Here is a 14,592-nt window from a genome sequence, read left to right as displayed (position 1 = left end):
TTTAGCTAAGGCTATTCTACTAATTACAAAATTACAAAAATAATTAATTTATATTAATTACAAATTATGTATTCTATCACTCCATATACTTCAAAAGCATTCAAATGATTATAAAACTTCCTGAATTATAAAGGAAAACACAAATGGGGGTAATAAAACACGATAACTATAACTTATGTAAAAGTGCACCAATTCGTGGACCAAGGACAATGGTGCATAATGGTGTACCAAAAGAACATGTGTGTACAAGCAAAAAAACAATCATGACTTATATTTCACATTTTTATATTAAAAAAAAATAAAAAAATTTACTTCGTATATTAATTTGCGTTTTTTTTTATAAGGAAAGGAAACCAGGTAGTGACTGAGAGCACCATGAAACACCTACATCTAATTTTGCCGCGGTTAATTTAGTTTTTATTAAAAATAATAGCTATGGACTTGGTAGAAAGGATAACCGATAAAATAACATAATCTCCTAGCTTCCCGAGTTCCACGGTTCTAATTGGACTAATTGCTACTTCATAAAACATGCTCAGCCAATATGTAATCCACAGCCACCAAGCAACGCTACCCAAACATCAATATTAATTGGTTCTATGGGATTGTTTTGATAAACTAATGAGGTTTCATGTTATAAACCCCATCGATAAGATCAATTACACATCCATAATTTCCTGAGTTCCAAGATAGATACTCAAAACCACAGTAATCATTCAATTTTACATACCTGTGGATCTCACTTATCACCACTTCCGAAGCCATCTACATCTGGTTTCAAACTCTCATCTTAAAGCTGCACTGGATCGGAGCTTATGTAGCTTATGTATGCTGAGCTAAACCCATCTGGTTTCAAACTCTCATCTAAAAGTTTCTAAGCAAGCTCACTGACTTATAAAACAGCACACCATTTAGATACCCACTCATTACAATGATTCAAGAGACTACATCTATCTCCGGTATATATTATCAAACACCTCATGGGCATCATATATACTCCCACATTTTCAACTAGTTTAGTTGGTAAAGTCTTAAGAAGTAGTACCCAAGACAGATACTCTACACCATACATTTTACATACATGCACACCAAAGTTTTAGTCACATACACATCTCTACCAATATCACGTTCAATGAGGTTGTGAATCATAAAATCTTAACACAAGCTTTTAGGATGAAAGTTAATAAGAAGAGAATTCAACAGTCAATTCCAATACCATATGCCACAATTGTATAATAGCCATAACAATCGAACAGTAACGAAGATTCCCCTTTCTAATCAGGACATAGAAAGCATCACAGGAACATTTTGGAGTCAGTAGTGCTATTATCATCCCAAATTCCTGACAACAGATTTTATTAATCAAACAAACGATACAGTGGCAAGATCCCACATAAAAATGGGGGCGACAAACAAAGTTCTCTACCAGACAACAAACCTTTCTATCTCTTGTATTTGTTCAAGTTTCCATGTAGATATAGTTCATGACCTAACTATTTATCATGACTGTCATCCAACTAACAAGTTTAGCAAACTTATAGCAAGTTTACCAATAATCTTTTCAAGATCAAGATCCATCAAAACACAAGCAACAAAAACAGTCTTCTCTAAGTGGAACCTTCTTTGCTATAATGAACAATCCTTATAAAATCTTGAAATGCAGCATGACAACACCGCATACACTTGAGTGTTCAAAGCTGTGCTAATTAAGCCAGACACAATAGCCAAGTTCTTGCTATGATACTCAAGTACAAGTTCTTCTACATCAAACAAAGCAAAACCTTGAAACGTAATCAGCTACTCGCAAATCCTAGAACAACTCACCTAATTTCACATGTATCTGCTCAGAAGAGCGTGACCTGTCACCAACTACAAATTCGAGCACCATACTATCCACTTCAATCCAACTATAACCGAATGTTTTTTTAATCAGTTCCTCAATTCATTCTTAGCCTTATTCTATCTACATCATGTCACTTATTTTTCGTAGACTAAATATTTAAAAAGGAACATATTTCCTTAATTGTAAGGTTCTAATTGTGCTAATTTCTCTCAATCAAATGTGTTTTCCTATGTAATTTACAGCCACCAAGAAATGTTTCTAAAACAATACTATTTGGTTCCATGGCCATGTGTTGAGAAACTAATGAGCTTCATGTCATAAACCCCAAAGACTGTCAAGATCAGTCACAACAGTAATTTCCTGAATTCCAAGGTATCTAAAACCCATTATTTCTAATGTCATTCAAATTTACATATCTTTGAATCCAGAGGATGTGAGTTGTCACCAGCAACAAGGCCATGTACCATAACATCCACTTCAGTCCAACTATACCAGAGCTTAAGTTTGGTGAATTAACCATCTGGTTTCAAACTCTCATCTAAAATCTTCTAAGCAAGCTCGTCACATCCCTATAAAACAGCACGTCATTTAGATATAATGGCCCAAGAGAATACATCCAGCATTTTGCATACATGAACACAAAGCTTTTATTTAAAGTTTGCCATACACAGCTCTATCAGAACCCATCTTAACAAAGTTGTGAATCATCAATGCTAAAGTTTGGGGATCAAAGTCAACAATTACTGTGACTTGTTAACACCTAATTAACCCCAAACTAAGTTAATTTGCAAGAAAGATCATAAAAAAATGTCTTTACTATCACATTACCAAACAAGCTAAAGAAATCACATTTCAAAACCAAACATAACGGTTGTGATCACATAATTAAGCAATATTTATCCAAGCAATTGATGGTCAATGTACCAAGAAAACATGAAAGGGAAAAAATTCATGTTTCGGCTAATTACACTAATTAGGCTTGTAATTTCAAAATCCAAGCTGCCATCTAACAAATAGCACAGTTGTTGCTTCATTTACAACAGCTAATAGCACCTTAGTAAGCAGAAAATAACCACTAAGAATGCTTCAACAATCAATTCCAATACCCTATGCCACCATTCTATAATAGCTATAATAGTTCAGTTGCTGAAACAAACCCACAAAAACCAGCAATTCCAGCTACACTAACACAGTCACTATACACTAGTTCTCGATCATACCCGCTGCCAGAATTCCGAGCAGGCATGGCAACGCCCATTTCAGGTACCACTCCTACACGGAATTAAAATATAATCAGTTCAAAAAATTGAAAAAAAAATAATAGAATTCAAACGAAGGAGAAGTATTACCATTGAACCGTGTTGAGGTTTGTAATCAGAAAGGCAGTACATAGCCATCATCAAAGCTAGAAGCACAATGCTCAAGCACGAGATGTGAATATGAATTTGCGTGCGACCTCCCCTGTTAACTGAAAATGAACAAAAGCAGAAAATTTATCAGCGCAAAGAATTATAAAAGTCGAAAACGCGAATTAAAATTTGAAGGTTAGGGTTAAAGTTTACCCTGCTCCAAACCCTGCACTGCGGCCGCCAATTGCTTCACAGCAGGGACCAAACTTTTTTCGATCATCACTGTTTGTTGATTGCAAGCTCGTGTAGTTTCATCAAGCATTTTTCTGGTTTTCTCGGATTCCTCGCGAAACTTCGCCACCATTGCTGCGGCAATAGCAGCTGTATCAGTATCATGATCCATTGTTTTTGTGTTGGTCGTTGGTCTCGTCAGTTTCCTCCCTTTTATTTGTGAAATCAAATCGAAAACCCCGCGAATCCGAAGAGAAAAAGAAGAAGGATCGAGAAGGAAGTTGTAGACTCGTAGCCTTTATTTAGTTGGAAGGAATTGGAAGGAAAAGAAAAGATTGGAAAAAAAAAGAAAGGAAAAGTAAAATAAGGTTTCTGTATTTGGTACAATAATTTTTTGGAAGTGGAAGGAAAGTTTCTTTATAAAATTTTCACTTTTCTTTCCTCCCAAAATTGGAGGAATTTGGAGGGAAAAAGAAAATTAAAAACCGCCATTTATATTTTGAAGAATCTAAGAGAGTCTCAGAATGCTAGAGAGAAAATAGTTGAAGAAAACTTGAATTTACTGATTAAGTTTCTTAGCTTGGAAGAGAAGCCAACATTGCTTTATATACAAGCAAGCAACTAACCCTAACTAACTTGCAACAAACTTACTAACAAACTTTTGTAAAAATGAAAAAGATAAATATAAATATCATATATCCTATACTCCCCCTTCAAGCTGGACTTTAGACACAAGTCCAAGCTTGGCAGATAGAAACTGATGTCGAGAAGAAGCAAGTGGTTTAGTTAACAAATCTGCAAGTTGTAGGGCACCAGAAACATGAGCAGTTTCAATGAAACCATCCTCTACTTGCTCACGAACATAATGCATATCCCTTTTCAAGTGTTTGGTCTTGTCATGAAACATGGGATTCTTGGCAAGATGTTCAGCAGAAGTATTATCACACAATAACTTAACAGGCAATGAAATGTGAACTTGAAGGTCTTCAAGTAATCCCTGAATCCAAACAAGCTCACTGGCAGTTGCATACATGCTTCTGTACTCTGCCTCAGCTGAAGATTTACTCACACTACGCTGCTTTTTAGTCTTCCAAGAAACCAAATTGTTGCCAAGGAAGACAGCATATGCACTTAAAGATCTGCTGCTGTATTGACAGGCACTCCAGTCAGCATCACTATATGCACTTAACTCTGTATTAGAATCAGCTGTATACCATAAACCATTATCTATTGTACCCTTTAAGTACTTTAAGACATGAAGAGCAGCCTTGAGATGAGGAACTCTTGGAGAATGAACAAATTGACTGAGATGCTGCACACAGTAGGACAAATCAGGTCTTGTGATGCCTAGGTAAAGCAATCTACCAACAAGCCTTCTATATACATCAGGATCATCAAGCAAAACCCCATCAGCAATGGACAATTTTAGACCACATGAAAGAGGAGCTGGTGCAGGAGTACATTCTTCCATACCAGCATCAATTAGAATGTCCTGAATGTATTTTCTTTGAGAAAGAAAAATACCATTATCAGTTCTGTGGATTTCAATACCAAGGAAATAAGCAAGCAGACCAAGATCCTTGATTGTAAAAGCAGTGTCTAAAGCAACTTTCACTTCTTCAATTTGAGCCTTTGAAGTACCAGTAATCAATATATCATCCACATAAACCAAAATCACAAGAAATTCTGCATCATAAGTCCTTGTAAACAGAGAATAATCCTGCTTAGATTGCTGAAAGTTGAGAGAAATCAGAAATTTGTTCAATTCCTTGTTCCATTGCCTAGATGCTTGTCTCAAACCATATAAGGATCTCTTGAGTTTACAAACTTGTCCAGGCTGAGCTTTAAGATAACCAGGAGGTGGCTTCATGTAAACCTCCTCATCAATATAGCCATGTAAAAAGGCATTATTGACATCCAGCTGATATAGTGGCCAACCTCTTACAGCAGCAAGTGCAATGACAATTCTCACAGTAGCTAATTTAGCAACAGGGGAAAAAGTCTGAGTAAAATCCTTTCCTTCCACTTGCTGATAACCAATTGCCACTAATCTAGCTTTATGCCTATCTATAGTGTAATCAGGATTGAGTTTGGTTCTGTAAACCCACTTAGAGCCAATTGCTTTCTTATCTTTGGGTAACTGAGTAAGTTCCCAAGTATCATTACTCTCCAAGGCTTGGATTTCTTTATCCATAGCAGTTAACCAGTTAGCATCATGTTTAGCTTGATTGTAATGCTTGGGATCATTGGGAGACTGAAACACAGTAAAAGCTAATGATTCCCAAGTGTCAAAGCTATTGAGTGCCAAATCAGTTAACCAAAGATCATCACAATCATTGTCAAGAGAGCAGTCTTTTACAGCAAAAGAAACAGATTCAGAAGAAGAAGTGTCATGTCTGTGTGGAATATATGCTCCAACAAAGTCTTTGAGAGCAGTTGAAGGTTTAATTGTTCTGGAACTTTGTCTGGTAACAAGAGTTGGAACAATAGGTTGTATGATATTAGGAGACTGATTAAGTTGAGTATTAGGAGAAGTAATGTGAATTTCAGGTTCAGTATTGTGTGTTGAACCAGAACTATGAGAAGAAGAAGAAGAATTGGGAGCAAAATGTAAAGAATTTTGAGATGAATGTGGTGGAGAAGTGTTTAAGGATAAAAGTGGAGATTCAGTGTGAATATGATTCTGTATATCAGAAGAAAGATCAACAGAATGAGAATTGGCTTTAGAACCAAAATGAACTGTTTGAACAGGTTTCAAAATATCAGGATTATGTGTAGGTTGAGATTTGTATGGAAATACATCCTCAAAGAAGATGACATCTCTAGAAACAAAGACAGTGTGTGTATCCATATCATAAAGCTTGAAAGCCCTATAACCAGCAGGACAGCCTAGGAAAATACACTTCCTAGTTCTAGAATCAAACTTATCTTTTTTGACTTGAGTGTTGTGAGCAAAACATAAAAAGCCAAAGACCCTTAGTGTGTCATATATAGGAACACTCTGAAACATAACCTCAAATGGAGTTTTCCAATTCAACACCTTAACTGGAATTTTGTTTATCAAATGTGTGGCTGTAAGTACACATTCTCCCTAAAACTTCTTAGGCAATCCAGCATGAAATCTTAAGGCTCTAGCTATTTCAAGAAGACTTCTGTGTTTCCTCTCAACCCTACCATTTTGTTGAGGAACATAAGGAACACTTTTTTCATGTATGATACCTTTACTAGCAAACAAAACTCTGCAAGAATCTTTCACTACTTCAGTTCCATTGTCAGACCTTATTCTTTTTATTCTTTTGTGATATTGAGTGTCAACCATAGAGATAAAATCTGCCACCACCTTTTCTACTTGCATCTTGTTGTGAAGCAAAAAGGTCCATGTAACTCTACTATGATCATCCAACACAGTCAAGAAATAAGCTGAACCATCTAAATTTCTGACCCTATATGACCCCCATAAATCCAGATGAATCAGTTCAAAACATTCAGATGCTCTACTGTCACTCTTTTTGAATGGAAATCTATGATGCTTTGAATGAAAACAAACATCACAATTATATTCAGTAAATCCTTTACAATATGCTTCATCAACATACTTCATTTTTGACAGAGAAGGATGTCCTAATCTGGCATGTAAAAGATCTAATTTATTCCTGTTATCCATTTTAGACTGAAACATACTAGTAGCAGTCTTATTTGGCAAAACACCAGTATTTACATGAGTATTACCATCATGTACTACAGTAGCAGCTGTGTTTCCACTACACTTAAGATCTTGAAGATCTGTGTGTTTAGCAAAGTAGTAAAGACCTTGAGTCTTGTTTCCAGCACCAAGCATAGCTGAACTAGAAGGGTCCTGGAAAGAATACCCATCACCAGTAAATATAACATGAATGCCAGTTTGTTCAATCAACCTACCAACAGACATCAGATTGTGTTTGAAACCTTTGACCAATAACACATTTGACAAAACCAGTTTATCACTAAGAACAACATCACCAACTGTGTCAAATTCAATTGTGTTCCATCAGGCAAGCCAACTTTAATTGTATTTTAAAGTGGTCTCTTGTTTATCAAAATACTCTCATCATATGTCATATGATCACAAGCTCCAGAGTCCACAATCCATAATCCACAATTAAGCATTTTATTCACAGTGCAGTTAAAAGAGTGAGAAATGATACCTGCATAGTTTGCATAAGAACCAGAAACTCCAGAAGTATCACCATACTGAACTTGCTTGCCTTTCATTGCTTTCAAAACCTCTTGGCAAATTGCATTGATCATTTCATTGTTCACAGAACCAGCAGAACCATTCAACTGATCATCAAGAGGATTATCTACAACATCAGCAGCTGAGTTTACATTAGCAACAAGTCTGCTTCCATTTGCTTGATACTGTGACCCTTTTGAGGCCTTAATTGTGTTGTACCAATCAGGATAGCCTATGAGCTTGAAACATTGATCCACAGTATGCCCCTTACCTTTGCAATGTGTGCATATCTTGTGCATTTTTTCTTTCTTTATCTCTTTCCAGTCTTTCTTTACACCAGCAAACCTCTGAGATTGATCACCTTTGTATGATTGAGCAGCCATAGCACTGCTACTTATAGCACTAGCCTCAACAGCTGCACCACTGACTTCTTTCTGCTTCTCTATTTGTTGAGGGATAGCAAAAACTCTGTTTATACTTGGTAAAGGATCCATGGATAGCACATTTGTCACAGTTCCTTCAAATCCTCCATTTAACCCTAACAAAAACTTCATCATTCTATCTTCTTCTTCAAACTCAGCTATTTTCTTCAAGATTTGGCAACTACAGCTGTTCAAAGCACCACAAATACAAGTAGGAAATGCCCTCAAACTCTGCATTTCTTCCCACAGCTTCTTCAACTTACCATAATAGGTAACAATAGTCATATTATCTTGTTTTAAACTATCAATTTCCTTCTTCAGTTGATAGATCAAAGGTCCATTGGACTGTCCAAACCTCTCATTTAATTCCTTCCATAATTCTCCAGCATTATCAATGTATCCAAAATCATCTGCTAACTCATTGTTCATAGAGCTTAAAATCCAACTCACTACCATGAAATCAGCACGTTTCCACTTACAATAATCTTTGTGATTCACAGCAGGTTTGATAATTCCTCCATTCACAAAACCTTCTTTGTTTTTAGCTATCAATGCTCTCATAACATTCCTTTTCCATCGCAAGAAATTCGAACCATTGAAAACAGCAGAAACTAAAGAAGAAGTTGGACTGTCTGAATTAGCTATGAAATAAGGATCAAGATTACCTCCATTTTCACCATTGTTTTGGTAAGAATCTTGATGAGTTTCAAAACAATCAATCAAATACAATCACAATCGCAGATTTGAAATCGCAAAATTGTGCAAGAAACTTCGCAATTGCAAGAAGTTTCGCAGCAATCCAAGCAATTCGTGCAGTATTGATTCACTAAATCGAAAACCTAAATCTCGAAAATGAGATTCAGCTCTGATACCATGAAGAATCTAAGAGAGTTTCAGAATGCTAGAGAGAAAATAGTTGAAGAAAACTTGAATTTACTGATTAAGTTTCTTAGCTTGGAAGAGAAGCCAACATTGCTTTATATACAAGCAAGCAACTAACCCTAACTAACTTGCAACAAACTTACTCACAAACTTTTGTAAAAATGAAAAAGATAAATATAAATATCATATATCCTATATATTTCCTTTCTCTTTCCTTCCTTTCTTTCCCTTAAACCAAACACAGAAAAATAAAATCTATTTCCCTTCCCTTCTTTTCCTTTCTTTTCCCTTCCTTTCTTTTCTCTTCCTATCCTTTACTAATAATGACCTATCCTTTACTAATAATGAACCAAATAGGGCCGTAGAGTCGTGGGACGTTAATGAACACAAATTCAGTAATTAACCATTTTTTTATTCACCAAAATAAATTAGCACTAACCAGTAACCAATGCAGCAGATAGACGTCGCAAATGGATCGTTGGATTGGTTTCGGATCGTGTCAATTCAGTTTCTTTCATTTTGGGCTACTCCTACTTCAGATCAATTTAGTTAGGTAAGGTTTGGGTTGGATCCATTTGTGTAACGGGTTTGATTAGGTTTATGGGTGGTAAAATCAGGTCTGATTTAGGTTAACATTTGTCTAGGTCTTATTGGGTATATCGGATCATCTTTATTCTGGGTCAGATCGGGTTTGAGTTAGATCGTGTAACCGTTATGAAAATAGCCAATAGCAGTAAGCCAGTAATATAATGACGGAAAAATACAATATTTTGTATACATTAGTGATAATAATAAATTATTGTGATGTAGAAAACTACTATTTAGTATTTTCCTAATCAAGTCAATTCGAGTCAAGTTGGTTTGGTTATTTCGTTCGGGCTGATTTAGTTTGTTTACTTCGTTCAATTCAATTCGGGTATCAAATCTTATCGAGTCAACTCAACTTTGGGTTTGTTTCGGTTTTGATTTTGGTTCGGGTCATTTTATGAGTTTTGCGCTATGTTCAGGTTGTCTTGTGGGTCAACATCTGGTATCGGATCAGGTTAATCTGTTCAGGTCTAGTAATGGAACATGACTGTAAACTAGAGAGACCTTGAGCTGATAAAGAGTAGCCCAGATAAATAAATAAAAGCACCTGGCTTAGGCAGGATTTTTAAGCACGATTACATTGAATTTGTTTGGGAGTTGGGAAGCCCCAAACATGAAAATTCGGTTTAACATTGTTCCTTTCTTAAATAGCCCAAAAAGCCCATTATTTTTTGCCCAAAATAGCTGGTTTGAATACTAACTTTTCGGCCCATTTAGAAGCTTTGGCTTGGAATGGACCAAAATTTTAGCCAAATTCAGGCTTGTCCTGCCCATGATTAGGTACACTATAAACACTACTTTTGTAAACTTGATTATAATTCCATACTAGATTAGATCCCGTGCACTACTTTCAAAAAATATTCAACTGAATATCTCCCAAACTACTGCATAGTTATAACATTTTTAACATACTCGTTTAAATTTATTCATCTAATATTCATATTTAAAATGCTAATATGACAATTTGACCAAAATATTGAGTGATATATTTTTCATTATTAATATAGCGATTTGACTAAAATATTACCAATTTAGAATAATTATTATTACGTTGTATCTATTATTTCCATAATTTATAAACTAAAATTTGTTTCCATACATAAATAATGAGTAGTTTATAAAAAAAAGGTAGAGAATAAAAATAAAATAAAAAAGATAAACTTTTTTGGGAAAGTAATTTTTGGCAGGAAAAAATCGCATTAGGAATTGACATGTGTCATTCCTGGTGTCTCTTTTAGTATATAGTAATAATAGATATAAGTAATACACGTTTAATTAAATAATTACTTAATACACATAGAAGTATAAGTTCTGCTTGTTTCAACTTATTTTTATATATTTTGACTTATTTCATCAAAAATAAGTTCAGATAAATTTATATAAGTCTTATATAAGTTCATATGAAGTATAAGTTTAATTTAACAAAATAAGTGTTATTCAAGTAATTTAACACACAAGAAAGTTATTTCAGGGAAAAAAGAGAGGCAAATAAGTTAAGTTCAGTTAAATTTCAGTATAACAAAATATCGCCTAAATAGGTACATATACAGAAATATTGATATACACATGGATAAAAGTTTACCAAAATACTTCCTTTGTTCCTTATATATTGCATCATGGTTGACTTTTACTCCTCCAACACTTTGCTTTGACTCTTAATATCTCAAATTATGTATAACTAAAAATTATAAAAAATTGATATTTGAAAAATATATATCGATACGAATCTAACATAATCTTACATCATGACAATTTTTCTTACACATAAATCAAACAAAATGACCAAAGTTGTAGTGTGAACAATGTAAAAATCAAAATGGTGCAATATGTGTTCAACGTATGAAAATTTTGACCGTGGATTCTCATTGTTATATACATCAAAATGTTATCATGTAAGATCGTGTTAGATTGGTCTTATTATGTATTTTAAAAATATCAAATATTTATAACTTTTTCACATACAGAAATGGAAATATAAGTCGTTAAATATTGCATTGAAGTCCGTGCAAATAGTAAGTGTAAAAAACATTAAGGAACGGAGGTAGTATTTTGTATTGTGCTTGGTTCAATTTGTGAATGAGATTTTTCTTTTTATTTTGATGTATGTAATAAAGGTACGAGTCAACCCACCTTACCACACCCCCTCTAAATTTCTATACCCTTTTATCTTGAAGGTTTGAGACATAAGTTTAAAACTCTTAAAATTATCAATCAAATACATGGTATGAGTTTAGAATAATCTAAACCACACCTCATAACCTAAAATTCGTGAACCAAGCATCCCTTAAGGTTCAGGGTCTTTGGTATGGGATTTGTGGACAAGTAGAAGATTAAACACACTGGATTTCTTACGTGTTGTTTGTTGTGACGTTTTTTCTTTTCTTTATCCTATTTTGTACTTTTTATTTTCTTTATCCTATTTTGTACTTTTTATTTTCCTGTAACATGATTCTCCATTTCTCCTCCGCTTCAATAGATATCATATAAGATTATAAGGGAATGACTTTTCTGCTTTAACCATATCCAACACCAGCTTTAACGTACCATATCCAACACCAGCATTGCCCACCGTCGACGACCCTATTGCTTAATTACCGTTCACTAAATGGTTCATAGAAAGTCTCTAGAATAAGTTTTGCAACTAATTTAATTTGTTACTTAGTCGTATATGAGCTCGTGTTACTCAAAATCAAAGATCGAATCCTGTTTAATACGCATATCTACACCACCATATGTCCATATGGGATTATCTCTGATCACACACACACAAAAAAAAATATATATATATATAGGGTCCCCCTCCAATGAGAAGATCCTTATAATGAGAAGAATGAGAAGGGATCTTGACCACACAATTAAACCAATCTGATGGAGGTTCTTGTTTCGCGCGTGCGACAACAAACAACAGTAACAAGATTGTTTCGCACAGTCATGCATGCTCTTAAAGCTGAAGAATGAACATTTGAACCCCACTGAAATAAAACCCCACAAACAATTTTCTCTCTCCTCCTTATTTCAATCTTCTCCATCTTCATTTATGGTCTGATGGTCTCTCATTTACCAGACCCGTAATTTTCCTCCCTCCATTGAAATACCTATTGCCTCTTTTTTCTTGATCCCTCCTCCATTTTTACCCTTCTTTTTAATCAATCAATTAAGCAACAATCTAAAATCTCCAACTACTACTATGATTTTTATAATTATCTCTCTTCCTTATTTAATTGATTTATCTCTTTTAATTTTAACATCAACTTACCCATTTTTAGATTTTCGTAAAAACATAAGTGAAATACATGAGCTTAATTATGGATTTTGGTTTTCCCATTAAATCGAAATTATTGAGCTCCATATCCGCGATGACAAAGCCCATAAATTCAACGGAAAAAATATGGTAAAGAGATGATACAGAAGTTTTAAGAAAATAAGGAAATTCAACTTTACTCATTTGCACAAATGAGTAATTTTATTTGCTCATTTGCACGAATGAGTAATTTTATTTGCTCATTTGCACAAATGTGTAATTTTTTTTGCTCATTTGCACAAATGAGCAAATTATTTTTTGCTCATTTGTACTAAATGAGCAAATTTTCGCAAAACATCAATCTTCTTCCATCTTCTCCATAAATGATGATAGTTGCTATTTTGTTTCGAAAGTTCATGTGATTATTTTGCTTCTTGTGGATTTATGATGTTGGCCAATCAGTTAGGTTGTCTTTTCTTTAATATTTCGTTTTGATTACTGGGTGTTTAATTAAATTTGTTTTTTTTGTGAAGATAATTTCTTTGATTTTGGAATTTGATTTCGGATTCTTATTTTACAAGAGAAGATGGTTAGAATTTGGGAGGTTTGAGTTGTCAGACATATTTATTTTTATTTTATTGCAGTTTACAACTTGGATTCATGTGATTATGATGGTGGTTATTTTTCTTTTAAATACAAATTCTAAATTGCGTGTAAGCAGGTTTCTATACCCATAAGCAGAGACTTAAAAAAGTTGTTATTCTGTTATTGACACGGAGGTTTTGTTGGCCGTTTGATCTAATGAGATCTAATGGGTAGGAATCTTTCTCATTCTTCTCATTATGAGGTGTCTTCTCATTTGAGTGCAAATCTATATATATATATATATATATATATATATATATACTCCCTCCGTCCCGGAATACTCGACCCGGTTTGATCGGCACAGAGTTGGACTTGAATTGACTTATTTAATTTAATAGGTAGTAGTTGATAGTGGGGTATTATTTTAATGTAGTTAGTGGGAGGTGGGTTAAGAAGTGGGGTTGGGGGAGAGTAGGGGTTGAATTTTTAATTATTTTTTGTATGGAGTAAAGGGTAGGTGGGTTAATAGGGGTGGAGTGAAAAAATAATATAATATTGTTAGAATATTTCCATTTTTAGAAATAGGTCAAGTATTAAGGGACGGCCCGATAAGGAAAACAGGTCAAGTATTCCGGGACGGAGGGAGTATATATATATATATATATATATATATATATAAGTAAACTGTCCTCGAAGAGAGATCTACCGACAAGTTCTTGTCCACCTCTTTTATGACTCCTACCCCCAAGAAATCTAAATACGTGGTACAATAAATTATCTTTCAAAAAATTAGGCTTAGATGTCAGTAGATCCCGAACAACTAAGAAGTAAGAACTTATTGTAATTATTACTCCCTCCATATTAATTAATTGCATATTTATAGTTAATTATATAATGTTAACTTTGTTTCATGATTTTTTTTTAACTATTTACATAAATGTTAAGATAAATGAAAGAAAAAATGTAAAAATGTCGTCGAATATAATAAAATAGAACAAAGTAAAATAGAGACGGTAAAAGGTATCGAGAGTGAGAAAGAAATGAGTAAATAAAGTAAGAGAAAATAAGTGAATATGTATAAATGTTACGTTAGTAAAAGAAGTAAGATATTAAATTTTTGTTTCAAAAAATAGTATATAATACAATATTCCGTATAAAGAACATTTCAAAACAGATTAAAATGAAAAGGGCAAATATCATTATAATTAAATAATAGTGGGGTCTTATTACCAACCATA

General features: G+C 34.0%; 1 protein-coding gene across 1 annotated transcript; it reads right to left on the bottom strand.

Annotated features, from left to right (window-relative positions):
* Positions 1-2,762: 2,762 nt before the first annotated feature.
* LOC110785110 (uncharacterized) lies at positions 2,763-3,755 on the bottom strand. Its single transcript, XM_021989552.2, has 3 exons — positions 3,406-3,755; positions 3,193-3,311; positions 2,763-3,115 (listed from the first exon to the last, which is right to left on the bottom strand). Exons 1-3 carry the CDS (start codon positions 3,593-3,595, stop codon positions 3,047-3,049), a joined length of 378 nt encoding a protein of 125 aa, XP_021845244.2. The 5' UTR covers positions 3,596-3,755; the 3' UTR covers positions 2,763-3,046.
* Between the last annotated feature and the right edge of the window lie 10,837 nt (positions 3,756-14,592).

Source organism: Spinacia oleracea, chromosome 5 (genome assembly GCF_020520425.1).
Source record: "Spinacia oleracea cultivar Varoflay chromosome 5, BTI_SOV_V1, whole genome shotgun sequence".
Lineage (NCBI taxonomy): Eukaryota > Viridiplantae > Streptophyta > Magnoliopsida > Caryophyllales > Amaranthaceae > Spinacia > Spinacia oleracea.
Note: the sequence above shows the minus strand (reverse complement) of the source record. Positions and strands in the feature narration are given on the sequence as shown.